A 23,397-nucleotide genomic window follows, 5' to 3' on the forward strand; every position below is an offset into this window, starting at 1 on the left:
GGATTCCCTGCCAGTCGGATACATCCCACCCAAATCCAGTTCAAGAGTGCCCCACTTTTTCCAGCCTTTTCACAACTACCTTCCTAAGTGGGGTTTCCCGCCATTTCACTTCAAGGAATGAAAAGTTTCCCCTCCCCAGATTGTCCACTCGTGGGAGGCCCGAGCCTACGCGGCTTCCCACTCAGGCGAGCGGCGGAACGCCAAGCGCAGTAGGCTGCATTACGATCCCGGCGACTGAGCAATAAAGGTGACAGCCCAAGCTGTACAAGTGCTCAGCATCCGACGAAAACCCAGAGGCGACAACACCCACGGCAAAGCGGAAAGCCCGGCAGGGCAGCGCGCGGGCCCAGTGCCCGCGCACGGAGGATGAAGCTCGGCCGTTGCGGGTAGGAGCGAGGGGTGGGGGCGGGTTTGCCCCAACCCGACTCCGGATTGGTCAGGCCCAGAGAGCCGAATGACGACAGCCAAGGAGAACGTCTGATTTGTGTGGTGGGCGCGGGCAGGCGGGGAAGCGCATTGCGCAGGCGCAGCTGCTTGGCTCCTCTCGCCCCAGAGCCCCGGCCCAGCTCTCGCGGACAAGTCCCGACATCGCGTGCCCCCCCCTCCGGGACCGCCCCCTCCCCCCTCTCGGCGTCGTCGAAGGTAAACAATAGTTGGCCGGCGGGCGCGGAGTGTGTCTCCCGCCGCCAGATTCGGCGGGCTGCGTGGGACCGGCGGGATCCCGGCCAGCCGGCCATGGCGGGGCTGTACTCGCTAGGAGTGAGCGTCTTCTCCGACCAGGGCGGGAGGAAGTACATGGAGGACGTTACTCAAATCGTGGTGGAGCCCGAGCCGACGGCTGAAGAAAAGCCCTCGACGCGGCGGTCGCTCTCTCAGCCGTCGCCTCCGCAGCGGTCACCGTCGACTCTTGCTGGCAGCGAAGTCTCGGGGAGAGGCCCGGCGGCGGCAGCCCGAGAAGCTCGCGACCCTCCCCCGGACTCCGCGGCCTCACCAACTCCCGGTCGCTGCTGCCGCCGCCGTTCCTCAGTGGCATTTTTCGCCGTGTGCGACGGGCACGGCGGGCGGGAGGCGGCACAGTTTGCCCGGGAGCATTTGTGGGGTTTCATCAAGAAGCAGAAGGGATTCACCTCGTCCGAGCCGGCGAAGGTTTGCGCTGCCATCCGCAAAGGCTTCCTAGCTTGTCACCTCGCCATGTGGAAGAAACTGGGTAAGTTCGCTGGCTTGTTTGTCTCTTCTTCGTGCAGTTGAGGGCTCTTATAAGAGCGCCAGCCCCGAGTGGGCCCCCGGCAGCCAGATCGCTACAAAGTGCACCTTGGTTGTAAGTGAAGTCTCTCCTAGGTTCAGTAGCGCTTTCGAGGGTGGCGGGTCGGGCGAAGTGGCTTTGGGAAAGATCGGATCGCCGTCTCCCCGCAGTCGGCCCGCGCTTAATTTCCACCTTCCAAGGACCCAGGGAAGCGGTCCTCTCCCAGCGTCACTTTGGTGGCAGCCTGCGGAAATGTATTTGAAACCTGGCGCCAGATTTTGGCCAAAAGATGAACTGAAGATACGTTGTTACCTGGGCCACGCGCAAAGGAAGCGGGAGACGGCAAAAATGAGAGTGCTTCCCTAGAATCTGTCATAATTTTGCTCTGGAAGGACTTGTCCCTGTCGGTTGCCTCCTACCGGTGGTGTCAGTTCACCAAATTGACCCCGGGTGGTTGGTAGTTGAAGTATACTGCAGACTAATTTAATAAGGTTAAATGTAATTATCCAACGAGTTAAGTCTTGGGAGGAATTCGGTTGCTTATCATAAAATGTATTAAAGATCTTTATGCTTATACTGCTTATGGGAAAAAAAAAAAAGGCGGGGAATGCATTGCTATGTCTCAAACTGGCCCCGCCTTAGGCGTGTGTGTTAAATTCGACTAGGGCTTTTTAAAAGTATACTTTTTTTTTTTTTTAATAGTTGCCTTAGCTAAGCCATCAGATAATTCTCACCATTTCTCACTTTTACTACTTAAAAGTTGTAACTGCCGGTCAAAGTAACAGGAGAAATTACTGATATGCTAAAAGGAAATAGCTTTATTTTTAAAAATTCAGCAGAGTTGTAGTTTCCTCTAAGCTTTAAATGTTTTCTAAAGCAGCCATTGTTTCTGTACCCAACATGTGTTATACAGAGTTATAGGTGCTTATCCATTACTCCGAATGAATGGCATGAGCCTTTTTTTAGAGAGAGGATAATAACCTCTGTCATTTAAAAAGTTCTCGTTTGTGGTAGCATAATATTGCTTTATTTTCGGCAGCGGGACAGGGGGATAGAAGAGTGTAAAAATTGGTCAAATAGAGAACAGTTTTTATAAGGTATTGTCAGAGTTGTAGACTAGCTTCTTTCAAAGTCTGTTTTCTGTTTGCCTGGCTTTCTGCCAAAAATTGTTTGATTGACTCATAGAACAGCCAGTCCTCCTGTCAGAGGCGTTTCCCATCCAATCCCAGAGGCCCCTATTATTTGTTTTGTTTTTGTGGAGGCAGAGCAGAGCTGGAAAGCGCTGCAGTATATTCCAGAAATATGTCATTTCATTGCCTACAGGGCAACTAGGAGTGGACATCAAGATAGAGGAAGATTAGACACAAAGAAGTATTTAGAGGCCTATTTATTTTGCAGTACACTTGGAGCAGCATGAGTGTGCCATATATTTGAACTAAAAGTATAAAGTATAAACCTTGTTACTTGAGCATTTTTTTAATAAGGCAGGGACCATGCTGTCAAATGTGAATGTGTATGTTTTTTGACATACCATACTTTTTAAATCAGACTTTCACTCTTATGAGGCATAGTTTAGAGCCTTATACACCAAACGGATGTTAAAGTTTGCTTTGTTCCACAGCTAAGCCTTGTACTCAAAACTTGAAAAAAAAAATATTGGGTGCCTGGGTTGCTCAGTAGGTTAAGTTGCCTGGGTTGCTCAGTAGGTTAAGTGTCCAACTTCGGCTCAGGTCATGATCTTGCTGTTTTTGAGTTCCAGACCCTGCATCCAGCTCTCTGCTGTCAACACAGAGCTTGCTTTGGATCCTAGGTTCCTGTCTCTTTCTGCCCCTCCCCCACTAATTCCCTCTCTGTCTCTCAAAATAAATAAACCTAAAAAAAAAGGAATATGCTGAGTATATGAAAGTCTTGACACAGGAGTTGCAGATTTTTTTTTAAGTTTATTTATTTTGAGAGAGAGAGAGAAACAAGCAGAGGAGGGACAGAGAGAGGGAGAGAATCTCAAACAGGCTATGCGCTATTAGCTCAAACTCATGAACTGTGAGATCATGAACTGAGTGGAAATCAAAAGTCAGATGCTTAACCGACTGAGCCACCCAGGCACACCCAGGAGATAAAGGTTGTTAGAAAAAAATTGTTCTTCAGTCCCAAATTCATGGATAGCCCCTCATTTTCTATATAAATGAACTGCGTTTATAATTTATAGGGTAAGCCCTTCCCAGTCCAACTTTAGACTCTTTATTCAATTTTGTTACCCACATTTCTATTACATTAGTCTTTTCACAGTCCCAGAGCACATTGAAATACTCCATTTTCTTGAATTCTCCCCCAAAAAAGAAAACTGAAAAATAAACTCCTGTAAGTTTCTAAGTCAATATGTTTTCTTCTGTGAAGGTTTCTGTTTCTTTTGGAATTAAGCATCCTTTGTTTCTACTTTTGTAGTGCTCCTTAGGTTATAGTAGTGGTTCTCAAACTTTCTGCTCTCAGAACCCTTTTTACTCTTAAATGATTGAGGACTCTGAAGAGCTTTTGTTTATGTGGACTACATCCATTATATTTGCACTGTGAGAAATTAAAACTGAGAACATTTAAAAATACTTATTAACCTATTAAAAGTAAATCAAATGTATGTTAATACATTTAAATGAACATATTCATAATTCATCATATTCATTATTCAATAAATATTATTAATATATAATTAAAAATTTTTTTAACGTTTATTCATTTTTGAGAGAGTGTGAGCGGGGGAGGGACAAAGAGAGAAGGAGGGACAGAATCTGAAGCAGGCTGGAGGCTCTGAGCTGTCAGCACAGAGCCCGATGTGGGGCTTGAACTCATGAACCATGAGATCATGACCTGGGAGGCTTAACTGACTGAGCCATCCAGGCACTCCAATATATAATTTAAGTGAAAATGCTTTTTTCTGAAATAAGAAATACTGAAATAAATATTCTCATATCTGTTTCTGCATTCAGTCTATTGTGTTGGGTTTTCTGGTTGAAGTATGTAAGGAAAAGGCAACCTCACATATATAATAGGAAAAGGGAGGAATAGTTAAGTGGTGTTTTCAGATAATTGTGGGTATCCTACACCAAAGTGATAGTTTCTTAAGGTTGGTAAAAATGGAATCTGAAACCTGATTGATTGGTCTGCCTTGCACTTGGAATGAATCATGAATCATTACCCATGTGTAATTTATGACATGGTACATTAGTCATTTGGGAAATAATCACTGAATTATGCCTATTTTTGAAATATTGACATTTTATTATGCAATATGAAAATGTCACATTGGGGCGCCTGGGTGGCGTAGTCGGTTAAGCGTCCGACTTCAGCCAGGTCACGATCTCGCGGTCCGTGAGTTCGAGCCCCCCGTCAGGCTCTGGGCTGATGGCTCAGAGCCTGGAGCCTGCTTCGGATTCTGTGTCTCCCTCTCTCTCTGCCCCTCCCCCGTTCATGCTCTGTCTCTCTCTGTCCCAAAAATAAATAAACGTTGAAAAAAAAATTAAAAAAAAAAGAAAATGTCACATTTGTTAATATTCCTGATCTCATCAGAAAAGTCTTAAGATTGGGAAGCTATCAAGTTCACTGTAGTGAATACACATTTTCCAAAATGTGAGTTTTTAAGTAGCAATTAGAAATTCATCACTGGCAGGGCACCTGGGTGGCTCAGTTAGTTAAGCGTCCAACTCTTGATTTTGGCTCAGATCATGATCTCACGGTTCATGAGTTTGAGCCCCAAATTGGGCTCTGCGCTGACAGAGCAGAGCCTGCTTGGAATTCTCTCTTTCTCTCTCTCTCTCCCCCCCTCCCCCACTTGTGCTCTCTTGCTTTCTCAAAAAAAAAAAAGTTGATCACTGGCAACAAATACTGCCAGTTGTTTTTCTTGAAGTCAAGAGCTCACTTTGTACATATTGTTTACTTTTTCTTTATTTTTTAATGTTTTAAAATTTATTTTTAAGTGAGACAGCACAAGCGGGGAAGGGCAGAGAGAAAGAGGGAGACGCAGAATCTGAAGAAGGCTCTAGGCTCTGAGCTATCAACACAGAGCCCAATGCAGGGCTCCAACTCACCAGCTGTGAGATCATGACCTGAGCTGAAGCTGGATGCTCAACCGACTGAGCCACCCAGGTGCCCCTTGTTTATTATTTTTTAAAGTTTATTTTATTTGAGAAAGAGTGTGCTTGGGCACATGCATGGGGAAGGGGCAGAGAGAGAATCCCAAACAGGCTCCATGCTGTCAGTGCAGAGCCTGATATGGGCTCACGAACCGTGAGATTGTGACCTGAGCAGAAATCAGTAGTCCAACGTTTAACCAACTGGGTCACCCAGGCGCCCTTCACTTTGTTCATTTTGAAGAAAATGTATGTCAAATGCCCAAGTGTTGTTAATATAGTTTATCAGTCTTGCAAGTAAAAATGATGGTCCGTGAAAAATGGGCTAGATAATTTCATAACTCACAGAGTCAAAGGTACTTTTCCTCTAGACAGGCATAATATGCAACAGAAGCCTGTTGTATGTACTTCTCTTTCTCTACAGAATATAAAAAGACACGTGTTCATGGGTGGAGGCTTAATACAATTAATTTTTTATTGCGACATCAAGGACATTAAGTAAAACTGGTTTGGTTCCCTCCCCCCACCCTCACCCCCCCCACTTGGTTTTTGTTTTTTAACTGTAAGTGGGTGGCTGTGGAGAATACAGAGACTACTAATTCAGTTTGGTGTCACTGCCTTGATTCCTGCTAAGGCACCAGCAGTTTTACAAACCACTGCTTTTGAACCATCAGTTCAAATGTCAACACAGTGAAAAGGGCAAATAAGCTCTTAGAATTATTATGAAAAGAGTTTGGCTTTGTGAAATCCCGGTAAAGATCACACAGACAATTGTGAGATGACCATTACGTTTTTATCTGTCTTTCAGGTAAATTTTGAGGTCTTTTGGTTGGGGATGCCTTACATACTTCATAATTAATCTCTTAGAGCTGATTTCTTGCTTAAAGTAGCTGCTAGTTTAGTTGAATTTCTGTGGGTGAAATGATTAAATTGGATTTTTTACTTCTATTTTTTAATTACAAAAATTTTTCCCATTTAAAAAATTGTGGTAAAATACATACAAGATTTACCATTTTAGCCAATTTTATGTATACAGTTCAGTATACTCACAGTATTGTGTAACCATCACTATTGTCCATTTTCAGAATTTGTTCATCCTCCCATACAGAAACTGTAATCATTAAACAGTAATTCCCTATTATCCTCATCCCTAGCCCCTGGTAACGTCTGTTTTACTTAGTGTCACTATGAATTTACCTATTCTAGGTACCCTGTATAAGTGGAATCATGTAATATTTGTCTTTTTGTGTCTTATCTCACTTAGCATAATGTCTTTAAGGTTCATCCAGATTATAGCCATGTATCAGGATTTTTTCCTTTTTAATGGTGAATAATATTCTATCCTATGTATATATGACATTTTGTCTATCCATTCATCTGTTGATAGACATTTGGGTTGTATCCACCTTTTGGCTAGCATGGATAATGCTGCTGTGAACATAGGTTGTTTGATTCTGTTTTCATTTCTTTTGGGTAGAAACTCTAGAAATGGAATTAAAGTCATTTTTTTTCATATTATTTTCTTATTTTCTTTACTCTTTGTTCCCAAGTTATAATACGTACCTGATTTATGTGTATTCACATGTATGCATTATTCTTGTGTTATGCTCGCCTTCTAAGAAATAATGTTTTAAAGTTTGTGCTTTAAAAAAATTTTTTTAATGTTTATTTTTAAGGGGGGGGGGGACATTTTTGAGGGAGAGAGAGAGACAGAGGCACAGAATCCAAAGCAGTCTCCAGATCTGAGCTGTCAGAACAGAGCCTGAGGCCGGGCTTGAACTCATAAACTGTGAGATCATGACCTGAGCCTAAATCAAGAATCTGATGCACAACTGACTGAGCCACCCAGGTGCTGCTGAAGAATAGGTTTGGCAGATAGTTTTCATTTACCTTAAATTTAGAAATGAGACCAACACTGAAAGAGAATGGGAGGGATAGAAGGAAAGATAAGGGAAAGTGTGATAGAATTAAATTTGAAGAAGAGTTCTCTCAAATCAGAGAATTTTAAACCTGTATCTTTATTTTGGTTTGGTATTTCTGTTTTTACTTTCAAGGACCTTCACCTTCTCACACATCACATGTTCGAAAGAGTTTGCCATGTTTATCCAGTACTAGATTTTTTCTATTTTTGTCAATCATTTCTTTCGATCAGTATTAGATAATTTCTGTTACCACATGTTTTGGCATATATCAGTAGTTCATTCCTTCCTTTTTACTGAGTAGCATTCCATTGTGTAGATACACCACAATTTGTTTATCCATTCACTTACTGATGGACATTTGGGTTGTCTTCAGTTTTGGCTATTACAAATGTGTAAGGCTTTACAGTAGAAAGGCCACTAATAAATGTAGCAGGAATGATAGAGAATCATGTTTAGTAACCATCATAATAATGATTCAATCAGGAGACATAAGTGAATGCTAAAACTAGTGGGTGAAAATTTGAGGAACAGAATTATATTAGTTTCTTAAAGGTGTTATAATAAATTAGCATGAATTGAGTAGCTTAACATAACAGAAATTTATTCTTTTATGGTTCTGGAGGTCTGACATCTGAAATCAAGGTGTTAGCCTCTGTTTTGGAAGCTCTGAGGGAGAATCTGTTCCATGCTCTCTCCTAGCTTCTGGTGGCTTCCAGCAATCCTTGGCATTTCTTGGCTTGTAGATTTATCACCTAGTTGCCACCGTCTTTTTTTTTTTTTAAGATTTTATTTTTAAGCATCCTTTTTTTTTTTTAAAGGTTTATTTATTTGAGAGAGAGAAAGAGAGGGGAGAGGGAGAGAGGGTGGACACACAGTGGGGAGGGGCAGGTTGAGGGAGAGAGAACATCCGAAGCAGAGTCCACGCTGTCAGTGTAAGACTGATGTGGGGCTTGAACTTGTGGACCGTGAGATCATGACCTGAGCTGAAACCAGAAATCCATTCGGATGCTTAACTGAGCCATCCAGGCACCCCTGTTTTAAAGCACTGTATACACACAAAGTGGGGCTGGAACTCACAGCCCTGAGATCAAGAGTTGTGTGTTCCACTGACTGAGCCAGCCAGGAGCCCCATCCACTATCTTTATATCCCTTTGTGTCTTCTCCCCTTCTCTTTTAAGGGCACTTGTTCCCTTTAAGGGCACTAAATCCAAAATTTAGGGCCCAGTCTAATCCAGGATGATCTCTTAAGATCTTTAACCTAATTACACCTGTAAAGATCTTTTTCCCAAATAAGGTCACATTCACAGGTTCAGGGTGGACCTACATTTCATTCAACCCACTACAAGGATTTTTTACATGGTCTCAGATTATCTTCCCACAAAATACTTATTAATTACAAGAGGAAAAAGATTAGAGTGGAGAAACCTGGTAGACACGAACTTAAGTGACCAAAGGTAGTGTTATTTTAATGCATAAATTGAGATTGCATACTGCCAGCAATGAGAAGATGATATTTAACACTTCTGTGTTATTCCTGCCAAAAATGCATAATCTGAATACAAACATGAGGAAACATGAAACAAACCCAAATGGAGAGACATTCTTGAAATGATTGATCTAGTAGTCTTAAAAAGCATCAAGGAAACAGAAGAATTTTTCCAGATTGAAAGGCTAAAGAGATAGGATGAGTAAATATAATAAAGAGGTCCTGAATTTTATCCTTTTATTATAAAGCATATTGTTAGGATAATTGATGAAAATTTGAATGAGATCTGTAGATTAGTTGGTAGTATGGTATCAGTGTTAATTTCCTGATTTTGATGGTTGATTGTGGGCCTGTAGGAGAATGCCTTTGTTTATAGGAATTAGATACTGTGATAGTACTTGGGAGTGATGGGATATACTCTTGGCTATTTAGTCTCTATCCGTTCAAGAACAAGAAATTCTCTGAATTATTCATGCATAATTACTTCATTTTATGCAAAAAAGAAAAAAAGTAAATCCAAAGAAACAGGTCTCAGAAAGATCGGAAGCCTGGGTATCTCCAGGAATTTAAGTAGCAGTTTCATCAGGGCCTTGCTGCTGAATGCATACCAGATAGCCAAGGCTGTATTTACTTGTTTTACTAAAGAGGATAAATCAGAAACAGCAGTTGCATTTAGGATCACCACTGAATGTAATCCACTCTCGTTTTCCAAGAACTGTCAGAACTTTTGCAGTGGTCAAACTATAGAATTAAATATGTTGGATCCCTACCCCTGCTTTCATGTTTTAATGGTGCCAACCAATCTTTGTGATTCTTTGAGAGATGAGATAATGCTTTTCATTTACTATTTTGGAGGAGAGTATCATTGTTAGGGTGCTCTAAAATCTCAACACTTGGCCTCTTCAAGTATAATAGGCTTCCTGACTCGTCAATTAAGAGCTATGAGGAGAAGCTATTAGTTGCTGCAATTATTTGGGGACTAAACTAGCTGTGGCATAGGTTTGGGGTTCCACTGAGCCTGAGGTGGACTGGATTCAAAGTGCTATTTAGTACTTGCTCTCCATGAGCCTTAGCCCATGACCAGTGGACTGTGGTTGTGTTCTGTAGCTCCAGAATTATTATCTTAGAGCCGTCATTCATTAGTTACTCAATAATGTGGGTATTTCTCTTTCCTTGGTGTACAAGTACATGTAAATGGCCATATACCATTTTAAAGAAGGTTAATGATTTCTTTAATTAAACTAGGAAAAGTTTTTGGTTTTTGTTTTGTTTCTTGTTTTGTTTTTGATTCTTTGAATCAAGGCCTTGTGAGTGACCATTCTGGAGATGCATTTTTTCCCTCTGCCCTGTTGTCAGTTAAGTAAGGTAACCCTACCAACTTTGCTTTGCGTTAACTACTCCTATCTAACTACTCCTATCTGATCTCTGTAACCTCATGGTTCTCTAATCCCTACACAGATCAAGGAACCCATTTTAGTTGCGGCTTCTTTGACTGATATTCTTGCCTCAAGAGAAGGGTCAATAAAATGTGTTTAAAAGATTTTAGTGTTGGAACGCCTGAGTGGCTCAGTTGGTTGAGTGTCCAACTTCAGCTCAGGTTGTGATCTCGCAGTTCGTGAGTTTGAGCCCCACGTTTGAGCCCCCTGCTTTAGATTCTGTCTCTGTGCCCCTCCCATGCTCATGCTCTGTCTCTCTCTCTCAATAAATAAGCATTAAAAAAATATTAAAAAATAGATTTTAGTGTTTACCTAATTGCTTCCTTTTTTTTCTTGAATTTTTAAAAATGTTTATTTATTTTTGAGAGAGAGAGAGACAGACAGCGTGGATGGGGGAGGAGCAGAGAGACAGGGAGACACAGAATCGCAGGCTCCAGGCTCTGAGCTGTTAGCATAGAACCCGACACAGGGCTCCAACTCACAGGCTGTGAGATGACAACCTGAGCCAAAGTTGGATGCTTAACTGACTGAGCCACCCAGGCGCCCTATGATACTGTCTTTTTAATATGCTCCTAGTTTTAAGTCATTTGTTTTTAAATCATTTTTTGAATACATTTTTTAAAAAAGTTTATTTAGAGAGAGAGAAGAGAAAGGATCCCAAGCAGGCTCTGTGCTTCTAGTGCAGGGCCTGTTGTGGGGCTCAAACTCATGAACCATGAGATCATGACCAGAGCCAAAACCAAGAATCAGACACTTAATCGACTGAGCCACCCAGGTGCCCCTTTTTTAAGTCATTGAAAAAAAATTCTTTTTAATGTTTATTTTTGACAGAGAGAGAGAGAGAGAGAGAGAGAGAGAGAGAGACAGACAGAGACAGAGTGTGAGCCGGGGGAGGGGCAGAGAGAGAGGGAGACACAGAATCCCAAGCAGGCTCCAGGCTCTGAGCTGTCAGCACAGAGCCCAACACAGGGCTTGAACTCACAAACTGTGAGATTGTGACCTGAGCTGAAGTCGGACGCTTAACCGACTGAGCCACCCAGGTGCCCTGTTAAGTCATTTTTTAAAAACTAAAAGATTAAAATAAAATGTAAAGTAGAAAACAAGGAACACTAATTATAAAGATGTTGATTCCTTAGTATATAAATTTATTGCAGTTTTAATCAGACCTCAACAGGGTTTGTTATTTTAAATTTCCAACTTATAAAGTTTTTTGGAATTCTTTTTTTTTAATGTTTTTATTTATTTTTGAGACAGAGAGAGACAGAGCATGAGCAGGGTAGGGACAGAGGGAGAGAGGGAGACACAGAATCCGAAGCAGGCTCCAGGCCCTGAGCTGTCAGCGCAGAGCCCGACGCAGGGCTCGAATTCATGGACTGTGGGATCATGACCTGAGCCGAAGTCAGACACTCAACCAACTGAGCCACCCAGGCGCCCCATGGAAATCTTAAGATTGTTAAAAATAGAAGAAGAATTGGGGAATACTTAAATTCCTAATTATTGAAAAGAACCATAAATAGATTAGTAGGATGAGTCTAGAAATAGGTCTGAGGCAAAATGTAGCATATGATAAAAGGTGACTTTCAAATGATGAGAGCATGTTCAGTATTTTTAGATCATTGCAGAATATCACTTTGTACATATTAGTGTTTTTGACCAAAAAATGTGATTTAAATAATGTTAATATTATAATTTTGAATATTCTTTTTCTTTAAAGTTCTTTTTCTTCTTTTCTTTTGCAAACAGCTGGTAAATTTTAGGTAAATTTTGCTTTCTGAATGTGCTTAAGAACCTTTCTGGGAGTTCTCTCATTCATACTTACTGTGATAATTGTTTTTTACAGCTAAGAACTTAAAAAAAATCTATTTTAGCTTATTTGAAAAGAAAAGGTTTTATGGGGGCGACTGGGTGGATCAGTTGGTTGAGTGTCCGACTTTGGCTCAGGTCATGATCTCACAGTTCTTGAGTTCCAGACCTGTATTGGGCTCTGTGCTGACAGCTCAGAGCCTGGAGCCTGCTTTGGATTGTGTCTCCCTCTCTCTCTGCCTCTCCCTCACTTGTTCTCTCTCTCTCTCTCTCTCTTTCATCTCTCTCCATCTCTCTCAAAAATAAATAAATGAAAGTTAAAGAAAAAGAAAATTTTAAGCGGGAGCTGTAGTTAACCCACAAAATAATTGAAAGAAACATTCAACATACTGTAGGTTGAGCTTCTAGGAGTAATACCTGTGACCAAACTGGGAAAGTAGATGGGCTAGGGAGCTGTCTGCTGTGATCTATGCATGCAAAATTGATGCTTCCTTCCTGCTTTTTTGTTTTTGTTTTTGTTTTTTAACTTTAAACAAAATGTGAAATATAGCATACGTATAAAAATGTCACGAAACGTAAATGTACACTTCAATGAGTAGTTACAAAATGAACTTTAAAAGTTAAGTAAGAGAACATTGCCTGTACAACAGAAGCCACATATGTCTTTTCTGATCTCATATTCTTATCTTCTCAAGGGGTAACCACTGTCCTGACTTTTGTGGTGATAGTTCTATAGCAATTTACTTATTTTTCTTTCTTTTTTCCTTTTTAAAAGAAAGTTTTTTTGAGAGAGCAAGCACGAGTGGAGAAAGAACAGAGAGGGAGGGAGGGAGGGAGGGGGGGAGAGAGAGAGAGAGAGAGAGAGAGAGAGAGAGAGAATCCCAAGCAGGCTCTGTGCCCTACACTGAGTCTGACGTGGGGCCTGATTCCATGACCACAAAATCATGACTTGAGCCGAAATCAAGAGTTAGATGCTTAACCGACTGAGCCACCCAGATACTCCTTAAAGATTTTATTTTTAAGTAATCTCTTCACCCATCGTTGGGCTCAGACCCACAACCCCAAGATCAAGAGTCGAATGCTCCACTGACTGAGCCAGCTGCCCTGATTTACTTATTTTTCTCAATAGTTTTACTACTTATTTTAAAACATGATAGTTTTCTTTTGAAGAAAATCATGCGGTTTGCTTTTTATCTCATGCTTCTTGTGAGATTCTTACATGTTACATGTAGTGTAGTCTATTGTAGTCTTTTGTCACATTGAAGGACATTTGGGTTGTTCCTCCTTTTCAGCCCATATGAATGATGCATCTCTGAACATTCATATGTATTGTGTGTATGTATATGTGTGTGTGTGCGTATATATATATATATATATATATATATATATATATATACGCACACACACACATTGATTTATGGTATATGTCTAGGGATAGTGAGTAGTCAAAGTGTATACGTATATTTATTTTTGATAATGCCTAGATGTTTTCCCAAGTGGTTATATCAGTTTATACTCCCACCAGTAGTTGATAGAACATGTTGCTCCATATTCCTAATCACAGTTACTATTGTCAGACTTTAATTTATGTGATCTGATAATTGTGTAGTGGAATCTCATTGTGATTTTTATTTTATATTTCCCTATTGATTAAAGAAGCTGAATACCTTTGCATGGTTTTTGTCTGTTTGGATTTCCTTTTATGCAAAAGGCCTGTTCAAGCCTTTTGTCCATTTTTTATTGCATAATCTGTCTTATTGATTTGTTTTGTAGGAGCATTTTATATATTCTGGATACTATTCCTGTGGAATGTATATATATTACAAACTCCATTTTTTGAGATATCTTTTCGCTCTACTCATGGGATCTCCTGACAAGAATTCTTAATTTTGATGGTAGTACAATTTCGCATTTTCTTTATATGGCTAGCCCATCTTTTGTCTTTAGGAAATCCTTCCCTATCTTGAGGTCATGAATGTACCTTCCTAAGTATTTTCTAAGCAGCTTAAGCTTTACTTTCATATTAAGTCATTTGATGTACCTGGAATTGACTTTTTGTGCTTGGCATCAGGGACCCAAAATGTTTGGTAGTTTTGGGGTTATTTAAAGAGAGAGAGAGCAGGGGAGGGGCAGAGAGAGAAGGAGAGAGAGAATCTCAAGCAAGCTCTGCGTGGTCGGCCACCCAGACACCTGTTTTTTGCTTTTTGTTTTGTTTTAAATCTTGTTGCAATTTCATGTACTGGATGCTATCTTTACTGTTCGTGTATCAAGTGTTTAAATATGCATGGGTCCGTTTCTGTGCTTACCATTCTCTTGTAAACCATACTCTGGTTTACAACTTTTCCATAAAAGTCTTGTTAGAGATTTGTTAGCCACGTTCCCAGATATATACCTTTTGCTGTTAATTGTGAGTGGTATTTTAAAAGTTACATTTTGTAATTTTTTTTAAAAGACAGTAAGAGAGAGAGAGAAAACGTGTGCCCCTGAGCAGCGGAAACGGGCAGATGGAGAGACAGAATCCTAAGCAGTCTCCATGTTCGGCACAGAGCTGGATATAGGGCTCAATCCCACAACCCTGGGATCATGACCTGAGCCCAAATCAAGAGTCAGATAGATGCTCAACCAGCTGAGCCATCGGGCACCCCAACATTTGTAACACTGTAATTTTTTGTTGCTGGTTTACAGAAATAGCATTGATATTTTATATAACAATATATAACCGTACCGAACCTTGTCAGTGCCAATAATCTATAGATTCTTAGGATTTTTCCACAGATTTTTTTTTGGGGGGGGGGGGCTTTTTTGTTTGTATACTCCTCTTGATGCCTCTCAGGCTCTTTGCTTTTCTTAAATAATGGTCATAACAAAAACTAATATTTATTGAGCATTTACTGTGTGTCTAGTACTGTTGCAGTGGTTTTACATTGTGTGAATTTCTAGCTTCATCAGTATTGGTAGCTGTTCTGGTTTCCCTCAGCAGTTGTGAGGGCCATTATTTCATATGTTGCAAGCAGCCCTCTGCTGTGAATGACAGGACATTCTGTGGGGTGGATTCCATCTGCTGGATGAGATGAGGAGATGCACTGTAGGATTCAAGAAATATCTTTTTAGCGTATGTAATATTGTAAAGAAAAGAACTCTAGGTAGAGGCGCCTGAGTGGCTCAGTGGGTAAGCATCCGACTTGATTTCAGCTCAGGTCATGATCTCACGGTCCATGAGTTCAAGCCCCGCATCGGGCTCTGTGCTGACAGCTCAGAGCCTGGAGCCTGGATTCGGTGTCTCCCTCTCTCTCCATTCCTCCCCTGCTCATGCTCTGTCTCTGTCTCTCAAAAGTAAATAAATGTTTTAAAAAAAAAAAAAAAGAAAAGAACTCTAGTTAACCTGAATACACTAGAGAAACCTTGTGGCTATGAAAGGTGTGTAGCACCCCATCCAGTTTTTTAGGCCCTATTTCTTATCCCTCATCCCCTTTGAGCCCCTGTTGTCTCTATCAACAGATGCATCACTTCCCTTAAAAGAAAGGTATTATAATTACTGGCAGCTTAAGAACTAAAATGTTTCACCTTTTACTGTGCAGAAGTTTAGGCACTGACCTAGCTCCTGAAGTTTTAACTATATCTGCCAAACTTCTGCTATCTATTCCTGACACAGCTGCTGTCACTGTCTGTGAGTTTGAGCTTTTCTGGGACTCTTTTAACAGGGAAAACTGATGTATTGCTTTTTTTACTGACTGTGGTTTTTGCTTATATTGGATTACAAGTTTTGCATTCTGATTTTTCCTTTAATGTAATTCCATTTCTTTAAAATTCTGGGGATTCCTCAGATTTGCTTATGCCCCTTCTCTGTGTTCATGACTGCTATGGACTTTTTCTAATACTCATGTTCTGTCCTTTCAATGGGATTTTGGTGAGGAGAATGTGTCAGTGTTTGGATTCAGTTGGCTATCTTGAACCATAAATTGTAGTTTATTTAATATTACAGAATATTTCAAGTTTTTTTTTTTTTTTAAATTTTTTTTTTTTTCCAACGTTAATTTATCTTTGGGACAGAGAGAGACAGAGCATGAACGGGGGAGGGGCAGAGAGAGAGGGAGACACAGAATCGGAAACAGGCTCCAGGCTCTGAGCCATCAGCCCAGAGCCCGACGCGGGGCTCGAACTCACGGACTGCGAGATCGTGACCTGGCTGAAGTCGGACGCTTAACCGACTGCGCCACCCAGGTGCCCCATCAAGTTTTTTAAAAGTTTATTTTAGAGAGCGAGAGCGCGCTCACAAGTGGGGGAGGGGCAGAGAGCGAATCCCAGGCAGGCTTTGAGCCTCAAGCTCACGAACCCTGAGATCATGCATGACCTGAGCTGAAATCAAGAGTCGGACCCTTAATTGACTGAGCCACCCAGGTGCCCCCAGAATATTTAGAGTTTTTCAATAACAATGAACTAGACATTTAAGATTTTGGAGTTGAATATATTGGGTCTCTGCCACTTGATATTTGAGTTGTCTTGAGCAACTTTCTGAACTATTTCAAACTATTGATTTCCCTATTTGCAAAATAAAAATAATGGGAATAATTTTACCTGTCTTGGAGGTTTGCTGCAAGTATTATTTTAATTAAAAAAATTTTTTTTAATGTTTATTTTTGAGAGAGACAGAGTGTGAGCGGGGGAGGGGTAGAGAGAAGGAGACACAGAATCTGAGGTAGGCTCCAGGCTTTGAGCTGTCAGCATGGGGCTCGAACCCACAAACCATGAGATCATGACCTGAGCCAAAGTTGGATGCTTAGCATACTGAGCCACCCAGGCGCCCCATGCAAGTGTTATTTTGTTGTTTTTTTTGTTTTGGTTTTTGCAAGTGGTTATTTTAGATTATTCATGTAAAGCTCTTAGCACAGAACCTGGTATACAATAAGTGCTCAATAAAAATGTTATTTGTTAGATTATGAATATTCAAAACAGCTACTTCAAAAACAACTCAAGTAGCTTTTTTATGGAAATCTTTTCAAAGAGAAATTAACAAATAGATGCTAAGCTACTGGCTATAGAGGTATCAAAACTCTGAGGACATCCTTGCTGCTAAATGTAGTTAGGACTAAGACATTTGGAACTAGTTACTTTATCCTATAATATATTTTTAAAAAAATATTTATTTATTTTTGAGAGAGTGCAAACGGGGTGGGGTTGGGAGAGGGGAGACAGAGGATCCAAAGTGGGCCCTGTGTTGACAGGCTGACAGCAGCAAGCCCAATATGGTGCTTGAACTCACGAATAGGAAGATCATGATGAGCCAGAGTCAGACACTCAATCAACTGAGCCACCCAGCTGCCCCTATCCTGTAATATTTTTTTCCTAATGTTTGTTTGATGGTTGTAATATAATTATATTATTTATAAAATTCATTAATATATTGATGAAGGAATTAACACAAGTTCTTTTTGAATAGCTTTAAAAATATTCTTAAATTTTATTCTATGCTAATTCAAGTCTTTTTTTTTTTTTTCTAAATCAAGTCTGATTCAGCACATGTTGCCATTTTTATTCTGATACAATACTAATGTTTATATCTGGAAGAGTAAAATATTTTATTTCTTATTACAGCAGAATGGCCAAAGACTATGACAGGTCTTCCCAGCACATCAGGGACAACTGCCAGTGTGGTCATCATACGGGGCATGAAGATGTATGTAGCTCACGTGGGTGACTCAGGGGTGGTTCTTGGAATTCAGGATGACCCGAAGGATGATTTTGTCAGAGCTGTGGAGGTGACACAGGACCATAAGCCAGAACTTCCCAAGGAAAGAGAACGAATCGAAGGACTTGGTGGGAGGTAATCCTTGTGCTGTTTTGTCTTTCCTCTCTTGGTTCTGTTTAGTCCTTTTCTGCTTTACTAACCAGATTGACCTTTACTCACTTTTGAAGTTATTTTCTCAGTATTACATGTTTTTAGTTTGCCTAATAAAGTACCCATCTGTGTTCATACTTACCTCATTGTTTTGAATTGACTTTTTTTTTTTTTTTCTAATAATGGCTCCAGAGGGAAATACTATTTTAATGGGAGTCAAGTAACACATACAAGGATTTACCGATCACCTTTTACATAAATACTGATCAGCATGACTTTCAGAACAGAAGAGCCCTTAGGATTCTGGAGTAGAACAGTTTGAATCTGGCTTTGAGAATAGAATTTTGTTACAGTTAACCTTCAGCTCTTTGTTTATTTTTTTATTAAAAAAATTTTTTTTTAATGTTTTTATTTATTTTTGAGACACGGAGAGGCAGAGCATGAGCAGGGGAGGGGCAGAGAGAGAGAGGGAGACACAGAATCTGAAGCAGGCTCCAGGCTCTGCGCTGTCAGCACAGAGCCTGACACGGGGCTCGAACTCACGGACTGTGAGATCATGACCTGAGCCGAAGCCGGACGCTTAACCAACTGAGCCACCCAGGCGCCCCTAGCTCTTTGATTTTTAAGTCAGATGTGCTGCTGCAAACCTTTCTTCTGATTATTTTATTTTGCCTGTTTCAAGTTATTGTTTCAATGTGTAGTTTGTAAACTATGAACTGAAAGTGGCTTTAGCATATTTTATGATGCACACTAAAATGCAAGATTATTCTAAAAACCAGAGGAATGAATAACATGAGAACATTTAAAAATTATTCCAATACTAATTTTTAAAAATTCAGGGTATGAGGCAAGTTAAATAGAATCCAGTATTTTCTAAATAATTGTTCTAACTAAAGTCTTACCATGATATTATTTCTTGCCTCCTTTTTCTTCCTTCTATTAGATCAAAATAGTTTTTTTCCAGAGTATTAATAAACTGGGAAAAGAATTAATATCCTTAAACTATAAGGGGTTCAAAAATCAGTAAGAAAAACACTAAAACACTGCCACACCCAGATGGGTGAATGAAGGAGAGGACTTTTGAACAACAGCAACGAAAATGCAAAAGCGAGTAAATAATTTGAAAAAATTGCTGAAGTGAAACTATTTCTTGCTATTGGGTTACCAAAGTTAAAAAAAAACAAACAAACCAGATACTTCTCAATATTTTATAGTGTGAAATGGGAATCCTGTTGGTAGGATTATAAATTGGTATGACCTGTATAGAATATAATACACATCACTAACTTAAAAATGTTTATAGATTCTGTAATTTTGGGAATGTATTCTAAAGAAATCTGAAATGTGGACCAGAATATCTAAAGAGAGTTATTGATTGCAGTGATGTTTAATGGCTGTTGAAGCCTGGAAATAACTTGAAGGCCCAACAATTGAAGAATTGTTAAGTAAATTATCAAACATATTTATAACATTGAATATGATATAGCTATTAAAAATAATGTTTATAGTAAGTTTTTAAAAATCATAGTGTTAAGAAAATTTTCAAACATAGGTAAAGGTAGAGAGAGTAGTATAATGAACTCTCATATGTATGAAGAATTTTTAGTAATATAGGATAATGCTTGCTAGTCACAAAATAAGCAGGATGTAAGTTATATTTGTAGTGTGATCTCAACTATGCAGAGAAATAGGAGTAGTATAGGAATACACCAAATGTTAATAATTTTCTGTATGATGATTTACATATATCTAAATATGTATAATTTTTAAATTTTTTTTTTTTTCCAACGTTTATTTATTTTTGGGACAGAGAGAGACAGAGCATGAACGGGGGAGGGGCAGAGAGAGAGGGAGACACAGAATCGGAAACAGGCTCCAGGCTCTGAGCCATCAGCCCAGAGCCCGACGCGGGGCTCGAACTCACGGACTGCGAGATCGTGACCTGGCTGAAGTCGGACGCTTAACCGACTGCGCCACCCAGGCGCCCCTGAATATGTATAATTTTTAATGGGAGCATTCATTTGGTTAAAATTTAGGTAGCATAAAATGATGTACTTTAGAAGGTCTCTCAACTACTACTGTCCCACAGGCCACCCAGTTCCTCTCCCTCTCAAGAAACCAGTATTACTGTGTATTCTTTGATGGCTATTCATGCACAATCTAATATGAAGCTGTACCATGTATGGATGTACCATCATTTATTTAACTAGTCTCCTGTTGAAGAGTATTTGTTTCTATTTTTTTGTTGTTGTTGATATTACAAACACTACTGTAAAATGAAAAATCTTGTGCACGCATCTTTTTGTGCATACAAATATATTTGTAGGATTATTTCCAGATGGAATTGCTGGGCCAAAGAGGAGTATTTTTAAATTTTTAAATCATTAATTAATTAATTTAAAATGGTTACTTATTTATTTTGAGAGGGATCGAGAGAGAGCGCATGTGATTGGAAGAGGGGCAGAGAGAGAGAATCCCAAACAGGCTCTGCACTGTCAGCACAGAGCACAACATGCTTCCCAGAAACCATGAGATCATTACCTGAGCCAAAATCAAGAGTTGACATTTAACTTACTGAGCCACCCAGGTGCCCCAGGAACCCTTTATACTCTTAAAAATTGTGGACCTCAAAGAGCTTTTTGTTTATATGGATTATATATAATGATTTTACCGTATTAGAAACTAAAAATGGAGACATTTTCAAATATTTCTTAATTCATTAAAAAATAATACTAAACCCATTGTGTTAATATAAAGAACATTTTTATGAAAAATAGCTATTTCTCAACACGTGTATTTAGTGAGAGGATTGGCATTGTTTTACACTTTTGAAAGTCTCTTTAATGTCTGGCTTAATAGTGATAGCTAGATTCTCATATCTGCTTCTGCCTTCAATCTGTTGTAAGATGTTTTAGTTGCAGTATCAGAAGTAAAATGTGGTCTTTCATAGATACATAATTGGAAAAAGGAGGAGTATTTTGTTTCATTCATTCATTTATGTATTTTTTTTTTAATGTTTATTTTTGAGAGAGAGCAGCATGTGAGCGGGGGAGGGGCAGAGAGAGAGAGAGGGTGAAATGGAAGCAGGCTCCAGGCTCTGAGCTGTCAGTACAGAGCCCAATGCGAGGCTCAAACCCACAGACTGCAAGATTGTGACTATAATTGACTGAGCCCACCCAGGTGCCCCAAGGAGGAATATTTTAAAAACTTTTCCATGTATTGGAGATATTCATCTTTGATGTTATTCCAGAACTCAAAAAGAGGTAGTTTCTTAAGGGTTAATAATAGTATATGTTAATGACCTTTTTATACACTCACATTAAGATCCATAGGTATATCAATTGAGAGCTATTGCTTAAATGGCTTTTTTTTTAAATCCACATAGGATTTTTTTTTTTATTAATAGACTTTATGTTTTAGAACAGTTTTAGGTTCATGGCAAAATGGAGTGGAAGGTACTGAGAATGCCTGTATACTCCCTGCCTCCTCCTATACACACAAACTTCACTCCTACACCAGAGTGGTGTATTTGTTACAATTGATAACCCTACATTGACATATCATTATTACCCCAAGTCCGTAGTTTACCTTAGGGATGTTCTAGAGTTTTGACAGACATACAGTAACATGTATCTACCATTACAGTATCATAAGAATAGTTTCACTGTCTAAAGATTCTGTGTGCTTTGCCAATTTATCCTCCCTACCTCCTTTGTTACTGGCAACCAGTGGTTTCTTTGTTGTCTCCATGGTTTTGCTTTTTCTAGAAGATCATATAGTTGGAATGGTATAGTATTTAGTGCCCATGTGTGATTTTGTAACATAGGCATTGGTCATTTGTAAAATACTGGTTTATTGAGTTACACATATCCAAATATTGACACGTTTTATCATATATCATATCAAGACATATAGCCTTTCAAAAATTCCACTGTATACACATGGTCTTACGAAAATAATTTTGACCTGGCAGACCCCCTGAAAAGATCTGGGAATCACTTTTCTAGTACTTGTATGGAGAGACCTTCAGTCTCCCTGGAATTTTAAAATCTGAGATGTGTAGTAGGGTACAAGTAATTTTTTTTCTTTATGGCCATTAGTAGCTACTGGAACAATTATATATCTTTTTCTTACTGATTAGAAGTCTTTACCAGGCATAAAATTCCTCTTTAATGGGAAGATGACCTTGAGTTTACTCTCTTCTAGCACTGTTTCTCTGGTTAAGATAAATAACAGAGTGTTAGCTCTGTTATAAGGTAACATTGCTTATGGTATACTGATCCTTGAATTGGAACTGTATCTGTTTAGAGAAGATTTTGAGTGTCTGTTGGAAAGCACAGACCTTATTAGCAGCCCTATATCATGCAGTTTGACTTGTGCAGGGATGGGCTATTAAAAGACACTGATTTCCTGTGGCATATGAAGCTCATTTATGGGGGCTAGAAAATGGCTCTTGGATTTCTGTTAAGGATCATTTCTGGAGACAACATGACTGAAGCTGCCATGCTGGCATACTGTGCTTCCTGTTCTGTATCCTACAAAGTTAAATGAGCCTGGTTTCATGCTGTCATTTATGTGATCCTATGAGTTTGAAAGTCAGTCTGTATCTGAGACCACTACTGGTAGTCATGCAAAGTGGGCTTTGCAATTATAAACTGAATTCCTCTATATCCTTGGGTCTTTTTCTGAGCTTTTTTAATATTATATGTGTACCAATAGCATGCTTTTTTTTAATTGAGGCTTTGTTGCAATTTTTAATATTGGTAGGCCTGATCCCTTTTCATTAATCTTTTAAAAATATTTTCTTGATGATTCTTTATTTTTTATATGAATTGTTAAATTAGATTTTCTTTGATTTTTTTTTAATAACTTTTTTTAGAGTTTGTTTTTTGTCTTATCACTTAAAATACCATCTGGATAGTTGGACAGATGCTCTTTGCCATTTGGGAGCAGGTGTCTTTTTGCACAAATTGAGCTGTTTTATTAGAAGTTATTTCCTCCTTTCCCTCTGTCTCACCCTAGGCAACTGGCCAGTGCTATGTTTTTCCAGCCTTCTGTTGCTGCTCAGTCAGCTCTCTGCATATCAGGCTGTTCCTTTTGTGTATGCCTTTTAATCATACAGGACAACAGCAGGGAGTACAATAAAAGCAGTCTGCTTTTGTTTTTTGTTTTGTTTTTTGTTCCTCAGAAACACAGAGACCATAATATCTTTGACTATTAAGTGTCAAGAGAGCTCCTACTTAGATTTATAATGGAAACAATTTGGGTAGCTACTGTAATTACCTAAGTATGTATTAAAACTTACATTTTAGGGAGCAGGTTTAGGAAAGAATAGGACTTAGGTGGTATGAAGACAGAATGATGGTGTTTCTTCTTGTGAATGGTAGATTTAATCTTTACTCTCCTGTTTGTTTTTTGAGGATCAGCATCGAAGAAAGCATAGAATAACAAAATGGCCACCTTTGATAGTCTCACTCTTGAGACTATGACCTAGAATAATGTTGCTTTGAGGACTGTGAATTAAACTAAATGGGTTCTCAAAGGGATAGTAAA

The 23,397-nt window shown here is 39.4% G+C and overlaps 1 protein-coding gene across 1 annotated transcript in view; it reads left to right on the forward strand.

The window, feature by feature from the left end:
• Positions 1-508: 508 nt before the first annotated feature.
• The window catches only part of PPM1D (protein phosphatase, Mg2+/Mn2+ dependent 1D), a 47,626-nt gene continuing 24,737 nt past the window's right edge, over positions 509-23,397 (forward strand). The window contains exons 1-2 of the mRNA XM_047833538.1: positions 509-1,207; positions 17,601-17,829. Of these exons, the coding sequence (XP_047689494.1) occupies positions 736-1,207; positions 17,601-17,829 (701 nt within the window). The 5' untranslated portion in view covers positions 509-735. The remainder of the gene's footprint in view (positions 1,208-17,600; positions 17,830-23,397) is intronic.

Source organism: Prionailurus viverrinus, chromosome E1 (assembly GCF_022837055.1).
Source record: "Prionailurus viverrinus isolate Anna chromosome E1, UM_Priviv_1.0, whole genome shotgun sequence".
In the NCBI taxonomy this organism is placed as follows: domain Eukaryota; kingdom Metazoa; phylum Chordata; class Mammalia; order Carnivora; family Felidae; genus Prionailurus; species Prionailurus viverrinus.